This window comes from Schistocerca piceifrons, chromosome 9 (genome assembly GCF_021461385.2).
Source record: "Schistocerca piceifrons isolate TAMUIC-IGC-003096 chromosome 9, iqSchPice1.1, whole genome shotgun sequence".
In the NCBI taxonomy this organism is placed as follows: domain Eukaryota; kingdom Metazoa; phylum Arthropoda; class Insecta; order Orthoptera; family Acrididae; genus Schistocerca; species Schistocerca piceifrons.
Window position 1 is genome coordinate 224646607 of NC_060146.1, and position 15924 is coordinate 224662530.

Genomic DNA, 15924 nt, shown 5'->3' on the forward strand with positions numbered 1-15924 from the left:
TTCCTTCCCCTTCAACCCTTCTACCTGAAGGAGGAGCCACTGGCTCCGAAAGCGTGCCTAATTATAACCTCCTTTTACGTTTGTGTTCTGCTGCCACTTGGTTAGTAGATTTTTTTTTTTATCTATCCAATTAAATAATTTTGCCAAAAATAATTGTTTTTATTGTTGTATTAGCCCATGTCACCATCATTCCTTTACATGCAACCCTCATTGTCTGTCTTGTTCAAAGTGTCATCTGTGTTCTACTTTACATGCTAATGTGTTTGTTTATTTATCTGTATCACAAAGATTAATCAATACTTTGTCCCTACATCTTTTCTAGTATTGAACTTCGTGCATACAGGCAGGTCCATTTTTATTTGCATATAACAATTCCATTGTTATTTACAAATTTGCATATAATAATTTACAGTTCAATACACTGCAGGGCCTTCTCCTGATTGTCTTTCACCAATTTATTTGCAAATTTGACAGCTATTTTTTTCCCATCCTCCACTTACCTTGTTTATAAGTAATTCCTTCATGTTTTTTGTGCATTTGTTTTTCACCAGACCACTCTGATCAACTTTTACTCCTGTCTCCTACGTCTCTTTAATTACTATGCTACGTAGTTTACATTTTCTCCTGTGACTCTCTTTCTGTTTACTTCATTTTTAAAATTTTGTCTGTTTTCATGGCTTTCCCAACTTCTTCTTCTTCTTCTTCTTCTTCTTCTTCTTTTTTGCCCCCCCCCCCCCCCCCCAATCATATAGATCATCCCATCATAACCTCTTTCTGATTTTTCTGAATTTTTTCCCCTTGCTTTTCTTCCATTTTTCTATCTTTTTCCAAGCTCTGTTTCTCTATTTTGACACTCCTACCATTTCCAACACTCCAGACCATTCTTTCTTGCCATGTTGCATCCCATTACACACCAGTTCTTTTTGAAAACATGCTTTTGCACTATCGAAATTAACATCCTACAGTCTATTTCTTGAAACCTACTTATCCCTGGGAGTTACTCCCTGGAAGTCCCTGTTTCTGGATGTAATCCTGCTCTACACCAGGCTCTTTTACAGGTTCAAATGCAGCAATCTCTTGCACTTATCTGACTAATCTGTGACCTATAGCCTTCATCTGAAAATTTCCACTCCACAAGACTTCACTCCTCCTACAAAATCCTGCAGTTACCTGTACGTCATGTTTCCTTCGATGGTATCACCCACCAAGCCAACTTCAAACTGCATCAACATACCAGACTTCACCTCAAAAAGCTATCCCACCTTCTCCTACACTACTTCAACAGTGGTATTTCCCTTCCAGTCCCTCTGCAGCTCCCTAAACAGCCATACCATCAACCAACATTCCTCTCCTACAAACCGAGCTTGGCCAACCTCCTTAACACCCTACAGCCATCACCACTGCCTTCTAGACTAAGAACAACCCATAATCACAAGAACTAGTCACAACAGTACAGTGTCCTAAACCTCTCATCTAAAGCACTCTCCCCTCCTGAATTATCTGTATTATCTAAGAGTCTCACTTTCAGCCCTAAATCTTAATTTGATCACGCTGCTTTGGTGAAGGACCTACTATCCTTCAATTAAAATGCCTGGGAAGTCTCCCCCAACCCGCAGTTCTGGGAGACTTTCCCGAAATCTACCCCTTTCGCTAGACCTCTCCAGTCCTTTTTCTTCACCCCTCTTCCTTCCCCTTCAGCCCTTCTGCCTGACAAAGTAGCCTCTGACATAAAACTGAGTACCAGTGTGTGTGAGCGCGCGCGCGCGCGCGCACACACACGCGAGCACGCGCGCGCACACACACACGCGCGCGCACACACACGCGAGCACGCGCGCGCGCACACACACGCGCGTACACACGCGAGCACGCGCGCAGCGCACACACACGCGCGTACACACGCGAGGCTGCGCGCGCGCGCGCGCACACACACACACGTGCGCACACACGCGAGCACGCGTGCGCGCACACACACGCACGCACGCACGCACGCACACACACGCACACACACACACACACACACACACACACACACACACACACACAAACCACTGTCACTGGCTGCTTAGGACTTCCCCAAAAGCTTAATGTGTAACAGTCTTCTTCTTGTTCCTGTCTGCAACACAATGTGTCATCTGTGCGATGAGTACTAATCTATCCTTTCCATATCGCTGAAATTCCAACCTGTACTTCCCATTGTTTAATTCTTATAAACATTTTTGGAAGGTGTCTGTCAACGCCATTAAGTAATGTATGAAACACATACCTGTACCATCAGCTGTTTTTATTTTAAACCCAAATAACTACCAGTTTCAGTCTTTGACCACCTTCACGGGTGAGGGTTAAAATGGTTCAATCCACCATATTGCATTAGTCGTTACATAAAATGTGTGAATTTTGTATACTTAAATTGTGTACATTTAGCATTCATAATTTGCTTTTAAAGTCCTGTGTCATATATTTACATTCATAGTATGCACTGTGGATTTTAAAACAATATAGTGGCTTAAACCATTTTAACCCTCATCTGTGAAGATGGTCCAAGACCGAAACCTGTAGATATCTGGGTTTAAAATAAAAAAAAACAGCTGAGGGTTCAAATATGCATTTGATACATTTAACTCTTACCTTTATTAAACAGTTCTTTACGAGAAACTTTGCAACCTTATCAAAGTGATAAAAGACTCATTTTAGGCGATACGGTGAAAGAAAAACCCACTTTTATACCAGTTGTAGATATTCTACAAGCTTCTGACAATGTGCAAAACTAGTTTTGAAATTCTGAAGTAGTAGTAGCAGTAGTTGAAGACTGCTTTGATGTAGGTGGTCTCCATGTTGCTCTATCTTATGCAAGCCTGCATTCATATGTAACTTCTGTGCTATAAATCAAACAACTGAAGATCCAGGATGGAATGTAACAATACTAGAGAAGGAAAATTGCTACTCACCATATAGTATATAGCAGAGACGCTGAGTCGCGTTAGGCGCAACAGAAAGATTCACACGATTATAACTTTCGGCCATTAAGGCCTTTATCAGCAATAGAAAAAAAAAAAAACCACACACACACATAGACACACACACACACACACACACACACACACACACACACACACAAAACCAACCACAACTTGCATACATGTCTGCAGTCTCAGATAACTGAAACCAGTTTCAGTTATATTGTTACTGTGCTATAAATCTGTTTCAACTTGCTTACTGTATTCAAACCTTGGGCTCCCTCTACAATTTATACACCCTACCCCCAGTCTCGTCTGTTGCCGAACTGATGATTCCTTGATGCCTCTGAATGGGTCTTATGAGCCTATCTTTTATTAAGTCAAGTTATGCCACACGTTTTGAGAAAGCTTTAGGCAATGTCGACTGGATTATAGTCTCCGACATTTTGAAGGTAGCAAGTATAAAACACAAAATTAAAGGTGACTGAAAATTTATACAGTGACCAGACATCAGTTATAAGAGTGAGGGGCATGAATGGAAGCAGTGGTTGAGAAGGAAGCAAGACAGGATTGTACTCTACCCCTGGTGTTATTCAATATGCAACACGAGCAAGCAATAAAGGAAACAAGGATGAATTCAAGAAGGGAATTAATGTTTAGTAGAAGAAATTAAAACTTTGAGAACTGCCTAACGACACTGCAGATCTGTCATGAGTGGCAAAGGACTTGGAAGAGCAGTTGAACAAGAGGGATAGTACTTGAAAAGAAATTACAAGATGTACATCAACAGTAGTATAACAAGGGTAATAGATTGTAGTCTAATTAAAGCAGGCCACGCTGAGGGAATTACATTAGCAAATGAGACATTAAAAGTAGTAGATGGGTTTTGATGTGTGGGCAGCAAAATAACAGATGACGACCAAAGTATTCAAAAGGTGTAAATGCAGAGTGTCAATAACTAGTAATGCATTTCTGTAACTTCTGGAAGTTACACATGTTGCTGGGCAAGATTTAGGACTTGCTGATAAAAATATTTGCAATCAAGATCATGAGTTTTATTATTATTATTATTATTATTATTATTATTATTACTTTACTTTCTCAGACGTTAAGTCTGGTTAAAAATGGAAAGTGACGCGGACCTTGATCAAGCGTCACTTCCTTTTAACTGTATGGTATGTGTTATATTGCATTTAGGAACTTTCGGGTAATTGAACATGTATCAATAATTACAGATTTCTGTAGTTGTATATATAAGTTTGTATGTAGCTGTATGTAGCTGTACTGCATTGATGTATTGGTGGATATTGTGTGGTATGACTCCTGTAGTTGATAGTATAATTGGTATAATGTCAACTTTATCCTGATGCCACATGTCCTTGACTTCCTCGGCCAATTGGATGTATTTTTCAATTTTTTCTCCTGTTTTCTTCTGTATATTTGTTGTATTGGGTATGGATATTTCGATTAGTTGTGTTAATTTCTTCATTTTATTGGTGAGTATGATGTCAGGTTTGTTATGTGGTGTTGTTTTATCTGCTATAATGGTTCTGTTCCAGTATAATTTGTATTCATCATTCTCTAGTACACTTTGTGGTGCATACTTGTATGTGGGAACGTGTTGTTTTATAAGTTTATGTTGTAAGGCAAGCTGTTGATGTATTATTTTTGCTACATTGTCATGTCTTCTGGGGTATTCTGTACTTATTATTATTATTATTATTATTATTATTATTATTATTATTATTAATTCCCCCCCTCCGTGACTAGTATCGACAGTCTTTAACTGTCATCTTCGGATTTTCTGGAAATACGTATAATTATTTCCAAAACCAAAGGTGACCGACTTTGTCAAAACTGGTCACTGAGGAAATAAAAATATTTCAAAATGTGATCTTGGTTCCAAAACTTCTTATCTATCAGTAATCATGCTATTCAGTGTTTCTTTGGTAAGATGATTTTTTTAACTTCCTCTATCCTCATGTAGATCTGATTCAATAAATACCTTATAAAGATGACTTATGCACATCCAGATCAGTCACTGTGAGACGGTGCCCTTTCATTTTCTGAATCACTAAATCTTACAGAAAACCTGAAAACCTGAATCGACACTACAATAAACATCAGTTATACTATATTTGGAAGTGAGGAAAAAAAAAACAAAGGAAAAACAGAAACTTCATGAAAAGCATATCCTTTAAGTTATTCATAGTCACACAATAAAGAAACAACTGAAAAATATAAATGGGAGCTGTGGGCCTGGAACTGTAGATGATGTAACGAGCTGAAATATAAGTTTATGCATGATAGTTGGGAATTAGTCAATCCACGTAATCAATTGCACTGAAGGAAAATTAAGTTAACGGAACTAATAAATAACGAGACAGAATTGCCTGCCAGTACTTATCCTCACGAGGTGAAATGTTTTAGAACTGCCGACAGACCTAGCTTTGGGAACTGACAGTTCCTTCTTCAGGGAGCAGAGACTGATGGGTTGGGGATGAATAAAAGGTAAGAGCGAGTCACCCAGACTGCAGGATGAGCGGGACTCACCTGTACTGAGGACGAGGGGAGGGAAAGGTGAAGGGGGAGGCATCAGACTACACGGTAGTGTGTCACTTGCACTTTTATAGGTGTGTATCACCAGCACTACTTATTCCATTCCTGAAGCTAATTACTGCTCAGAAATTCTGTCTCAGATTTTATTAATCTATTCAAATGTTTGTCAATAAATTGTTAAGTACACTGCACAGCTGCACTATATGAGCAACAGTTCATCACAGATACCTGCCGCTGCACAGAAGCTCGAATGTCTCAGAAATTCCTGAGCTAACGCACCCCGATCGCGTCCACCTTCAAAGGAGCTCGGTACCTCATGGTAGGTTAAACATCCCTATGAGTAAGAAACTGTGTGTGTACTTCAGTAAATGCTGAAGTGTCAGACATTTCTGAAACACTACTCTGCTGTCTCCAGCTTTCAAATTAACTGATGTGCCAATGCAGTCCCTTTACCTGTAAAGGTTTGACACAGTGACTGAGTGTTTAGGACAGTGCAGCAACAGAATAGTTCTCAACTCCTCATCCAATCATCCTGCTGTTAAGTTTACCACAGTAAACTTAAATCATTTCCAGAAAACTTTACAGTTTCAACACTTCACAGATAATTTCGTAACCCGTATTCCTTTAATGAACAACAGCATTCTCTCTCACTCCTACACCCCAAAATGGGAAGAAAAAGAGATAATTTGTAAAGAAAGGGGAAATTCTTGCACCTGTGTGTTTCATTAAGACACATCCTCAGGGCATTAGGCTGCATAATAATATGGATACTTCGTGCGCAGTTCAAACACAGATAGGTTTAATAAGTAGGTGAGACCTGACAAGTGTGCTAATTTTGACACACGAACACATGCCTGCACAGTTGTCGAGATGTCTCTCAGCATTACAACTGGCGTGCGTACGCCATCTGCTTGTGAGGGCTGAGATTCCTGCTCCCTTCTCTGCTGTTGCTGCTGCTGGTGCTGTGTTAAGGACAGCCGCTGCAGCAAAACAACTGCAACAAACCATATATTTAAATTAAGTTAAGGAAACAACAACAAAAATCTTGCCAACTATTCTCTAAGTCTCATATACTAAAAAGTAATGTTACTCTATCATCAAAACTATTTTCAGAAATCCTAGACGGAGTTTTAAATCCTTAAAAATCATGGAGGGGAAGGTGGAGGTGGATGGTGGAAGAACAACACGTAATGAAATTTACGTTAGCCTCTAATGGGCTTTTTGGCTCTAATGCAGATAAACTAAAACAAAATGTAGTTCAACTTAACAGAGCCAGCTTGAAAATGGTACTGAAAATCAATTATGATAGAACTAAAATAAGGCATCACAAAAACATTGAAAAGAAAATATTACAAATTAATGGTGAAGTTGCAGGACCAGTTTGCCATTTTTTTTGTAGGTGGAAGGTTGGCAGGAAATGCAGCCCGGTGAATGAAAGGGACATGCACCGAGGAAGTTCTTTGCTGGATTCCACCGCATAAAAAAAGGAAAAGGCAATGACCAACTGGGAGGTTGGTACATGACATCAGAAAACATGCAGAAACAACAATATTTTTCCCAGTATATAGAAATCACACCGAGAACCCACTTTTACCATTACTTTCTAGATTCCTGGAGTGTGTATGTAACTAAAGGCGATAAGAATCGAGCCTCCACTCACCTGCCTGCAGCATCTGGTGAGATGAACCGCCCCTCCGGTTCTGCGCGCCGGCCCGCTCCTGCCGACAAACATTACAAATACTGATCATGCGAGATTGCCACCATCTGCGCACTGTTGAAGAGATCAAGAGGAAGAGACAAGATGAGACTGTTACCAACTAGAGGCATAGCTAAGTAGAACAGTTACACTTGCCACGATTCCACTTCTTATATGATTTTTTTCCCCCCTGCTTTCTATCATACAAGCAATGCATGCACTGCGAGCACCTAAAATTGCTGAATTCTTGACCACAAGGTATTTACAGAGTGCTGATGAGAATACTTTAGGTAGAAAAAACTTCTTGAAAGAAATATTCAAAATTTACGATTAACAAAACTCTTGTGCTCTTCAAAATTTGACCCTACTGATAACTGTTTGTTTCTAGACCAAAACAGCTTAGTTGAAAACCTTCATTCTCTGCTTTGCAAGAAACATCTTACTTTTTCCAAAATCTATTTCACTCAAAAGTTAGACTTACTGAAATTTATCATTTTCTGTAACATTCAAATCTAAAAAACGTAACCCTGTCAAAATTTTACTGTTACAATTTAGTAGACTTAACTTTCCTGTTTTCAAAAATATATAACTTTCCTAGAACAATATGACTGACAGCATACTCAACTTAGCAAAATTAACTTTAGAGACAAGTTATGGAAAACCTAGTGCACATTAAAACATCCGCGTCGTAAAATGGTGACTGTAATTTTGTCCTTTTCTTTTATTATACAGCTTTCCTATGCAAACTGGTGAACCACAGGAGACTTTCTTCAGTGGAGATGTGGTTGGATGACATTTGTGTGCAGCAATGAATTTTTTCCCACCGTCTTGAAGCATCAGTTGCTGGTAGTAAACCTGCAAGTAAGGTCCATAGTGAGCCAGATTCCAGCAAGTTGTAAAATGAAGGAAAAATTGAGCAGTGATATGGCATCAAAATTTGCCAAAAGCTCTGAGATACCCAAATAGAACCCTTTTACAAGATTTAATAGGCTTTTGGGGACAGTGTCACAGGTGACTCATAGGTAAAGCTGTGGTACCAGCTCTTCGACGACTGCTGTGAACAGACAAACGGCAATCCACTTTCAGGCAGACCCACACCGAACCAAAATGGCAACCCACTCGTGGAAGGCCTTTGTATCGTATTACAATAACTTGTGAACAAGATACGGGTAAGCGCTCATCACACTGTGGGGTACAAACTACCTGACTTCCAGAAACTACTCGGCAGCGCCATCATGACAACATAGCGCCCTGTTCTACTCATTCAGTTCAAACTCTTTTCACCAACACAACATTCCTGTTGTATGTTGGGTTCCCTACTCCCCTGAAATGACTCCACGAGACTTTCGCCTTTTTCCCCAGATGAAGATGCCCCCCTCACCCCACCAAACATGATTTGAGTCAAGAGAAGACATCACGTGGAGTGCAACAGCCCAGCCTATCACGGTTCCAAAAGACATTCTCGGAAAGTGTTTTCCGAGAGTGGTAGAAGTAGTGGGAATAGTGTGTGCATTACCAAGACTGCTATGAATGGCATTAGAATCCTGTATCTCCAAATAGAAAAACTGTTTGTGCCTACTGAAGGTTCAATACTTTCAAATACACCTCGTAATTGCAGCTGTAACGAAAATGCAGCAGAGGTGTGTGTGGGGCACGCAGCTGACGAATGAAAGGCAGGTGAGCCGAGGAAGTTTCTGCCAGATTCTAGGAGAGACGAAAAGGCCGAGACAGTGATCTAAGGGAAGGCAGGCAGATATTGTCGAAGTACAGGACTGACGCGGGTGAAGATTGCAATATGTGAATTAGTAGACAGAAGTGAGAACTAGCAGCCGAAGTATGCTTAATGTATGACGCTTATCTGCAGCATCTGAGCAGATCTTGTGGGTCGGGTAGTATGAACTGAGAGAGCAGCAGCTGACTACAGTGGGAGAAACACTTCACATGTATCAGATAACATAACTCATGGAAAACAGTACATCTACATTGGAACATTGAAAATTTCCAACAGTACATAATACCTGAAGCCACTGCCCTTCCCTCTCAACCCCAGCAACATTTCCTTTTGGTTAAACCACCTGATTATCTAGCATGCCAGGTAGCTTATTTATTCCAATCTTATGTCAGATAAGAAAAAAGAATTAAACCTATTTACAGTGTTGAACAAACAGTTTCTTACATGTGTTCCCCCACCCCCTACCCTCTGCCCACACTAGCCATTACTGTGGGTGAACTGCCATTGTGGTTGTCACCAATCCACCTAGAAAAATTGAAATCTTTGGATTCCACAGGAATTTCCATCAATTGCAATTATATTTACCAAGAGTGTTCTCCTGCCACCTCCTGGTGAACAGATTTTTTATCTATCCGCCTACATTATACTTCTGCTTGTGAGCAGCTGAAATATTTAACTGTGTCTCATATTCTACACAGCCTGTATGTACCAAGATATGAACTACTTCAAACACAGTCAAGTGTGGTATAAACATTTTCCAGGACACCACCGTCCCGAGGTACTTTCACCATAATAATAATGGCCTACTTCACACACAGAACGTAAGGCTTGTGTCATTTTAAACTTTAATATCAATCTGTCCGAAACTGGCAACATTCCAACTTTTTCTTAACAAATAGGATTATTAACAGTGTCATTATTAGTTTTTTTCACAAGAATTGACACACATTTTTACAGAGTCAGTCTTGCTATGTCAATTTTTGAGAAAACAACCTTCCATTTTATTAATCCAACAAATGTAACTGCAATCTGAATGATACATTTAGAATCCCACCACGCAGCTTGGCTTCAGAAACATGTCGCACTCGACAAATCAAAGTTTAGCGACCAGTTATTGTCATCCAGCGAGGCATCGAAGCAGGCCATAAAGCGACTTTGCACACAGAGCATTACCACGACGGCAGCCTCCTGCCGCCTGCGCGCACCGGGCCGGGACCGTGGCCGGACGACAGCACGGTGTGGGCGCCGCTCCACCCTCTGCAGCCGCCGCACCGGCACCCGCTGGCCGTGGCCTGGCCGGTGGGGGTGCGTCTCCTGCAGCGGCTCCGGTGTCTCCGGCTCTGTCTCGCGCCACCACGGCTCTCTCCTGTGCCCTAAAACCAGAAGCACCGACATGAATGGACATCACAGAATGAACTGCGCAGACTAGTGAGCACCACTACACTACACTCCTGGATATTAAAGATGCAACACCGTGCAGACGGCACCTGACAAATGGAATACATGGCTTTACGTGCAACTGGATTCCAATCGTATTTAACAAGCAGAATGAAAAATGTTGTGCCGAGTAGTCCAAACAATACTGAAATGTAAGAAAATTTTAGTTAATAGGGGGACCAACATCAAGGGAGTCCCACAAGTTTCAAATCTAGGCCCACTCCTTTCCATTACATACGTGAATGACCTTCCATTTAACATTCATCAAGCAGAATTGGTACTTTCTGTGCTCAGTACTAGTGTTATAATAAATACTATTAGAGAGAATGCAATAGAAGAGATTGTTAATAATGTTTTTCAAAGAATTATTAAGTAATTCTCTTAAAATTGACTCTCTCCACATTTTAAGAAAACACACTATACTCAGTTCTATATAACAAAAGCATATCAACAATTGATGTAGCGCATAAACAGGAGTCCATAAACAGAGCAGAATGCTGGAAACAGCCCCCAGGCTGTGGCTAAGCCATGTCTCTCCAATACCCTTTCTTCCAGTATTGCTATTTCTGCAAGGTCTTCAGGAGAGCTTCTGTGGATGGATCGTGAGTCTTGCTCAGGTAGCACAGATGGTAGAGCACTTGCCCACAAAAGGCAAAGTTCCCAAGTTCTGGTCTCAATCCAGCACACAATTTTAATTCCAGGAAGTTTCAGGGTGGAATGCTGTTAATCGTTTGGTATACATCATGATGAAAACAAACTGCAAACTGGAAGGAGCGTATTACTTTGCTGCTCAATTAAGTAAAGCTACTTTGCTCTTTGTATAATTGGTAGTCTCAGAAACAAATAACTAAACTTCTTGACGTATTTTGCTTAATTCCTTTTAATAATGTTTTATGGAATAATTTTCTGGGGTAAGTCAATACTTAGAAGGTACTGATTGCACAAAAGCTAGTAAGAATAAAAATATGTGGTGTTCAGCCACAGCTGTCACACACTTCAAGGAATTAGGCATTTCAAATGTGCCATCACAGCATACACCGATAAGCTGAAAAATTACGACCACTGCCCACCGCGACATCAGATGTCACCTGGTGGCATTGTGGGACGTGACACAGTAACGAAACTATGTGAGCGGGCAGAAACAGATGGGGGGGGATCACCCTAGCCAAGCTATAGGCTGCAAATGGGGAAATCCTTTGAGACAACTGACTCTGACAAAGGGCAGATTATTAATGTGCAGGGCCTGTGAATGAATACGTGGAAATGGTTAAGCTGGTCAAATCTTCACACTGTACAGTCACGAGCACCCATGGAAAGAAGTAGGAGGACAGTGAAAATACCACTAAATGCTAAATGGCTGGACGTCTACAACTCTCCACAGAACGAGGAGTTTGCATGAAAGAGGTGATCTGTGGCATTTGCCAAAAGAGCACAATGCTGGTGCACATACAAGTGTTTCAGAGCACACAGTTCATCGAACATTGTCAAACACAAAGCTCCGCACCAGACCATCCCTACGCATTTGCTCTCCTATTATGCTGTATATGCACAAAAAGTGAAATTTCATTTTCTATCCTTTCTCATTGGTGCAATTTTAAGGTCAGCAGTGTAGACACAGGATATGTGGAAGACAGCCTATTTCCCCAAATCCAGTGAAACTAATCAGAGTGACGTGCTGCATCGGACCAATGTTTTTGTTTCTGACTCTCACTAGAAAAACTTATATGCTCTGAACTATTGCTGTCACTCGCCAACGTAATACTTTACACGTTTGCTTTATGCTGTCCGTAATGAACACTGCAATTGTTAAATACCCTCAACGTGCCTAACCTGAGATGTAAATCGACACTAAATGCTACCCTGAAGCATGCGCCACAGACAGCTGCAGTAGAATAGTGCTGTCGGCTGGAGCAGCACACTGCTCTTTTCTACTGTGCACTGTAGCACCACCTGCCTTCTTACGTGTGCACAATTTTAGGAGACACAAATGAACAATGCTTTACACAAACTAGGACCAGAAAAAATGTGCCATTTTAATACTATCATCAGTATAGACAGGTCTTCAAACAATATGAAGTTTCTGAAAGATAACATTGTTCTATCACTGGCTCATTTTTATAACTATATACTCAAAAAATGGAAAGTACAGGACCGCATAATGGACATATTATCAGGAGGACAGGTTGGTACTCATCATATAGCGGAGATGTTGAGTTGCAGATGGGCATTTTCGGCTAAAGCCGAGAACCCAGAAGTGGATAAAGAGGAAAACGTGCCAGCTAAGTCCCTAGCTTCTCTTACCGTTGTGGGAAACATTTCCTTCAAAACAGCAAGAAGCTTAGTTATTTTCAGGTGAAAGTGAATTTCCACCCAGTATCTAAGATTTCAGACCTGTTGGGATCAGTGAAGGATAATTTGTTATTGTGGAAGGCAAGAATTTATAAAATACCTTGCCAGTGTGTTACAGCCTATATAGGAGAAACAACACACACAGTGAAAGAACGTTACACGGAACATAAACATTGCACTTTCTTCTGCAACCCAGCAAGTCTGCAGTTCCAGAACATTGTACCTCCAACAGACATTCAATGAACTATGACAAAACATTAATTTTGGTCACAGCAGCAATCTTTTTGGGGCTCCATTATAAAAAAAACATTGAAATATACATTGCGGAAAATCTAATAAACCGTGACAGCGGCTACCAGCTGGATAATGCGTAGCGTCCCGTCATCTCTGAGATTTGCTCCAGATGAAGATGCCAGAATACTCTACTGACTGCAGCTAGCAGCAACACCAAGTACAGCAGATCCTTGCAGTTCCACCACCGAGAGCACTGCTGCCGGGCAGTGCAGTTCTCCTGTCACAGTCACTCTGACGCATGCGCAGCAACAATATCAGCGCACTATGTAAGGTGGAGCAGATAACGTCATTAGTCTTCGATAGCTCACCTGAAGATGACTGCCACGTGTCCAGTTGAAATATCGTGGAATGAAGTTTACAACGACCACTTGCAATCCTAATATCTCTTTGAACAATATTATAGTGTTATTTGATCTGTCCCAGTGAATATGAAGACAAAGCTACTAAAAATACCAGAACTGGTAATCGTCCAAAAATTTGCATTGTGATCCTGAAGCTGAATAAATACTCTTGTTAAAAATGAAAAATGGAAGAGGGTTTTGTAAGACAAAATGTCATTTTGCACCACAAAATATATCAGGCCATTCCACAAAACTATCTATAACTTTCACAATTTTAACATGCCTACTTCTTTTCAGGTAACCATCACATAATTTGCGACCAACAATGCTGGTTACATCGTTGCAGGTTAATCAATTTTTCCATCATGCGAAGGACAGAGTGAGTTAGTAAGCAGAAGTCTGATTTGTAATGCTCGACACCACAGATTATAAATTATAAACGGCACTAATGCAACTCAGAATTCCTTACAAACACTTGATACCAGTACATACCATGAATTCTGTTTGGCCGGTGCCTGTGGGAATTGATATTTAACCTCTGCAGTGGCACAATTATGCGCCTTATGGGAAACCCACGAACCATGGGCAGAACAGAAGCTGTCTGCATTTGTTTCTTTGCTGAAACATAAGAATGGAGAGAAATACATGTACATACATTTTGCTGTTAAGTAAAAACTGTAACACAAATGACTGGTTCTGAGAAAACCTTCAGACTACTTGTGTACTTCTCCTCCTTTAAAAACTCAAACAATAAATTACTTTGAGTACATAGTTTTCACAATCAAAATCAGACAACTGTCACAGTAAACCATGAATTTGCAATGAAATGCTTCTGTGTAGCCTACGACCGAAAAGTCGTTACCAGGTCTAATTTGTAGGAGCATCCCACAAAATCCACCTATCATGTATTCCACTATATAATAGGAAGTAACTATGTTTCCAAAGAAAGTACTTTATACATTCAGCTAAAGTAACAGAACACTTACCAGAGGGCAGCGGACAAACAAGTGTCAGCTATAAGGTTGTTTCAAATGAAGAGCGGAAGTGTAATTTTTTCACAAAATGCATTTTCAGTGTTGTGTTCTCAGTACACTGTTGCATGTCCCTAGGCTTGGGGAAAATGTTTCAAATGTTTGTTACTGGATGGAGCCCAACAGTGCTTCCCATTGGAATTCTAAGTGCTATGTATCAAGGTCTCCTCCATTTAGCCTGGGATGGTTTGAAGAGATAACACGCAAGTTCTTGGTGAGAACGCACAGCTTTTTCATCTGTGGTAAAGATTTTGGAATTACAGAGAAATGAAGAAAGGTAAGAAGGCATTTGCTGCGCAATATTTACACAATATTGTTGTGTCAGCTAAAGTTGTGAACCCATTCCACGCAATTCCAATGCTTACAACAATTTTATTTTAAATATGCTGCTGAAAGACTGTTCTCGATGCAGGTGTGTAATATCTCTAAGTGCAGTATGATCAAACTGTCTCATACTCACCCATCTCAAACAGCTTGATAAAAGACCTTTATGTTGTCTTTTCTTCCTCGACAGCACATAGTGTTCTACAGTGCCTGTGACCCCAAGAACGGAGTAGTGTAAGAAGCAGAACTCAATACTAGGGGATTTTTTCCTTGAATTGAATTATATTATTCTTGTCTAAAAAACTTAAAAGAAATGTGAAAAGGGATTTGTTGACTACAGTTCTATTAGTTAAAATATTGCTATTTCTTTCTCTGTGTTATCACAAATAAAACTTACTGCCCCTGTATTAATGACATTTTAAACAAAAACTTTCTTATTGGCACTTAGAGCCAGTCAGTTTCCTGGTACAGCACCTACGACATTCTTAATAAATTACTTATTTTCTCATTTATCTCACTATCTTTGCAATTCTGAGGTGGGCATTGTTATTCTGTGGTATCAGAATATCTTCTCAATTTCTTTGTATACAAATAAGTTACGTACAAAAAGATATGCATTGCTTATTTGATTCTGCTGACAAATGTGAGATTCAGCACTTGAAACCTTTTACACTCCCATTCTTCAAATTATTTGCACTATATGGCAGTGCTGACATGTGACAGTACTATTCTAAAATTTGTCATTTGTTACTGTTAATGCAATGGCAGCTCAGAAGTTTCATAATTATTTTGTTTACAGTAAATATTTGAAAATGGTGTATTGTGAAAAATGGAAATTTCACAGGAGGTTTTTCATAGGATGTCCCTTTCCCCACCTCTCCCCCCCCCCCCCCCCCTTCCCAAGTAAAGACCTAACTCAAACACATGTGTCTAATAGCTTTGTTTACATTCAGAAAGGACTATTTACAATTGCTATGCAGAATTTTACTCTGGTCAGCAACCAATTGCATGAAAGTCCACCAGCTTCAATTGTCGTTTCAAAATAATAATAATAATAATAATAATAATAATGGCATTTGACTTCCTGTGAGATGTAGCCACCCTCATATTTAAGATTGCTGCAGATTCGGTTTTCCATAAACATTTAGCTGTGAAAAAGATCCATCAGCACTGAATCCCCCACAATGTAGCTGTAGCTCAGAAATAA

At 40.1% G+C, this 15924-nt stretch overlaps 1 protein-coding gene across 1 annotated transcript in view; it reads right to left on the reverse strand.

Annotated features, from left to right (window-relative positions):
- The window catches only part of LOC124716999, a 101842-nt gene that overhangs the window by 56534 nt on the left and 29384 nt on the right, over positions 1-15924 (reverse strand). Inside the window, exons 5-8 of the mRNA XM_047243623.1 lie at positions 13855-13980; positions 10115-10314; positions 7174-7231; positions 6368-6507 (exon numbers count right to left, since the gene is read on the reverse strand). Coding sequence (XP_047099579.1) covers positions 6368-6507; positions 7174-7231; positions 10115-10314; positions 13855-13980 — 524 coding nt within the window. The remainder of the gene's footprint in view (positions 1-6367; positions 6508-7173; positions 7232-10114; positions 10315-13854; positions 13981-15924) is intronic.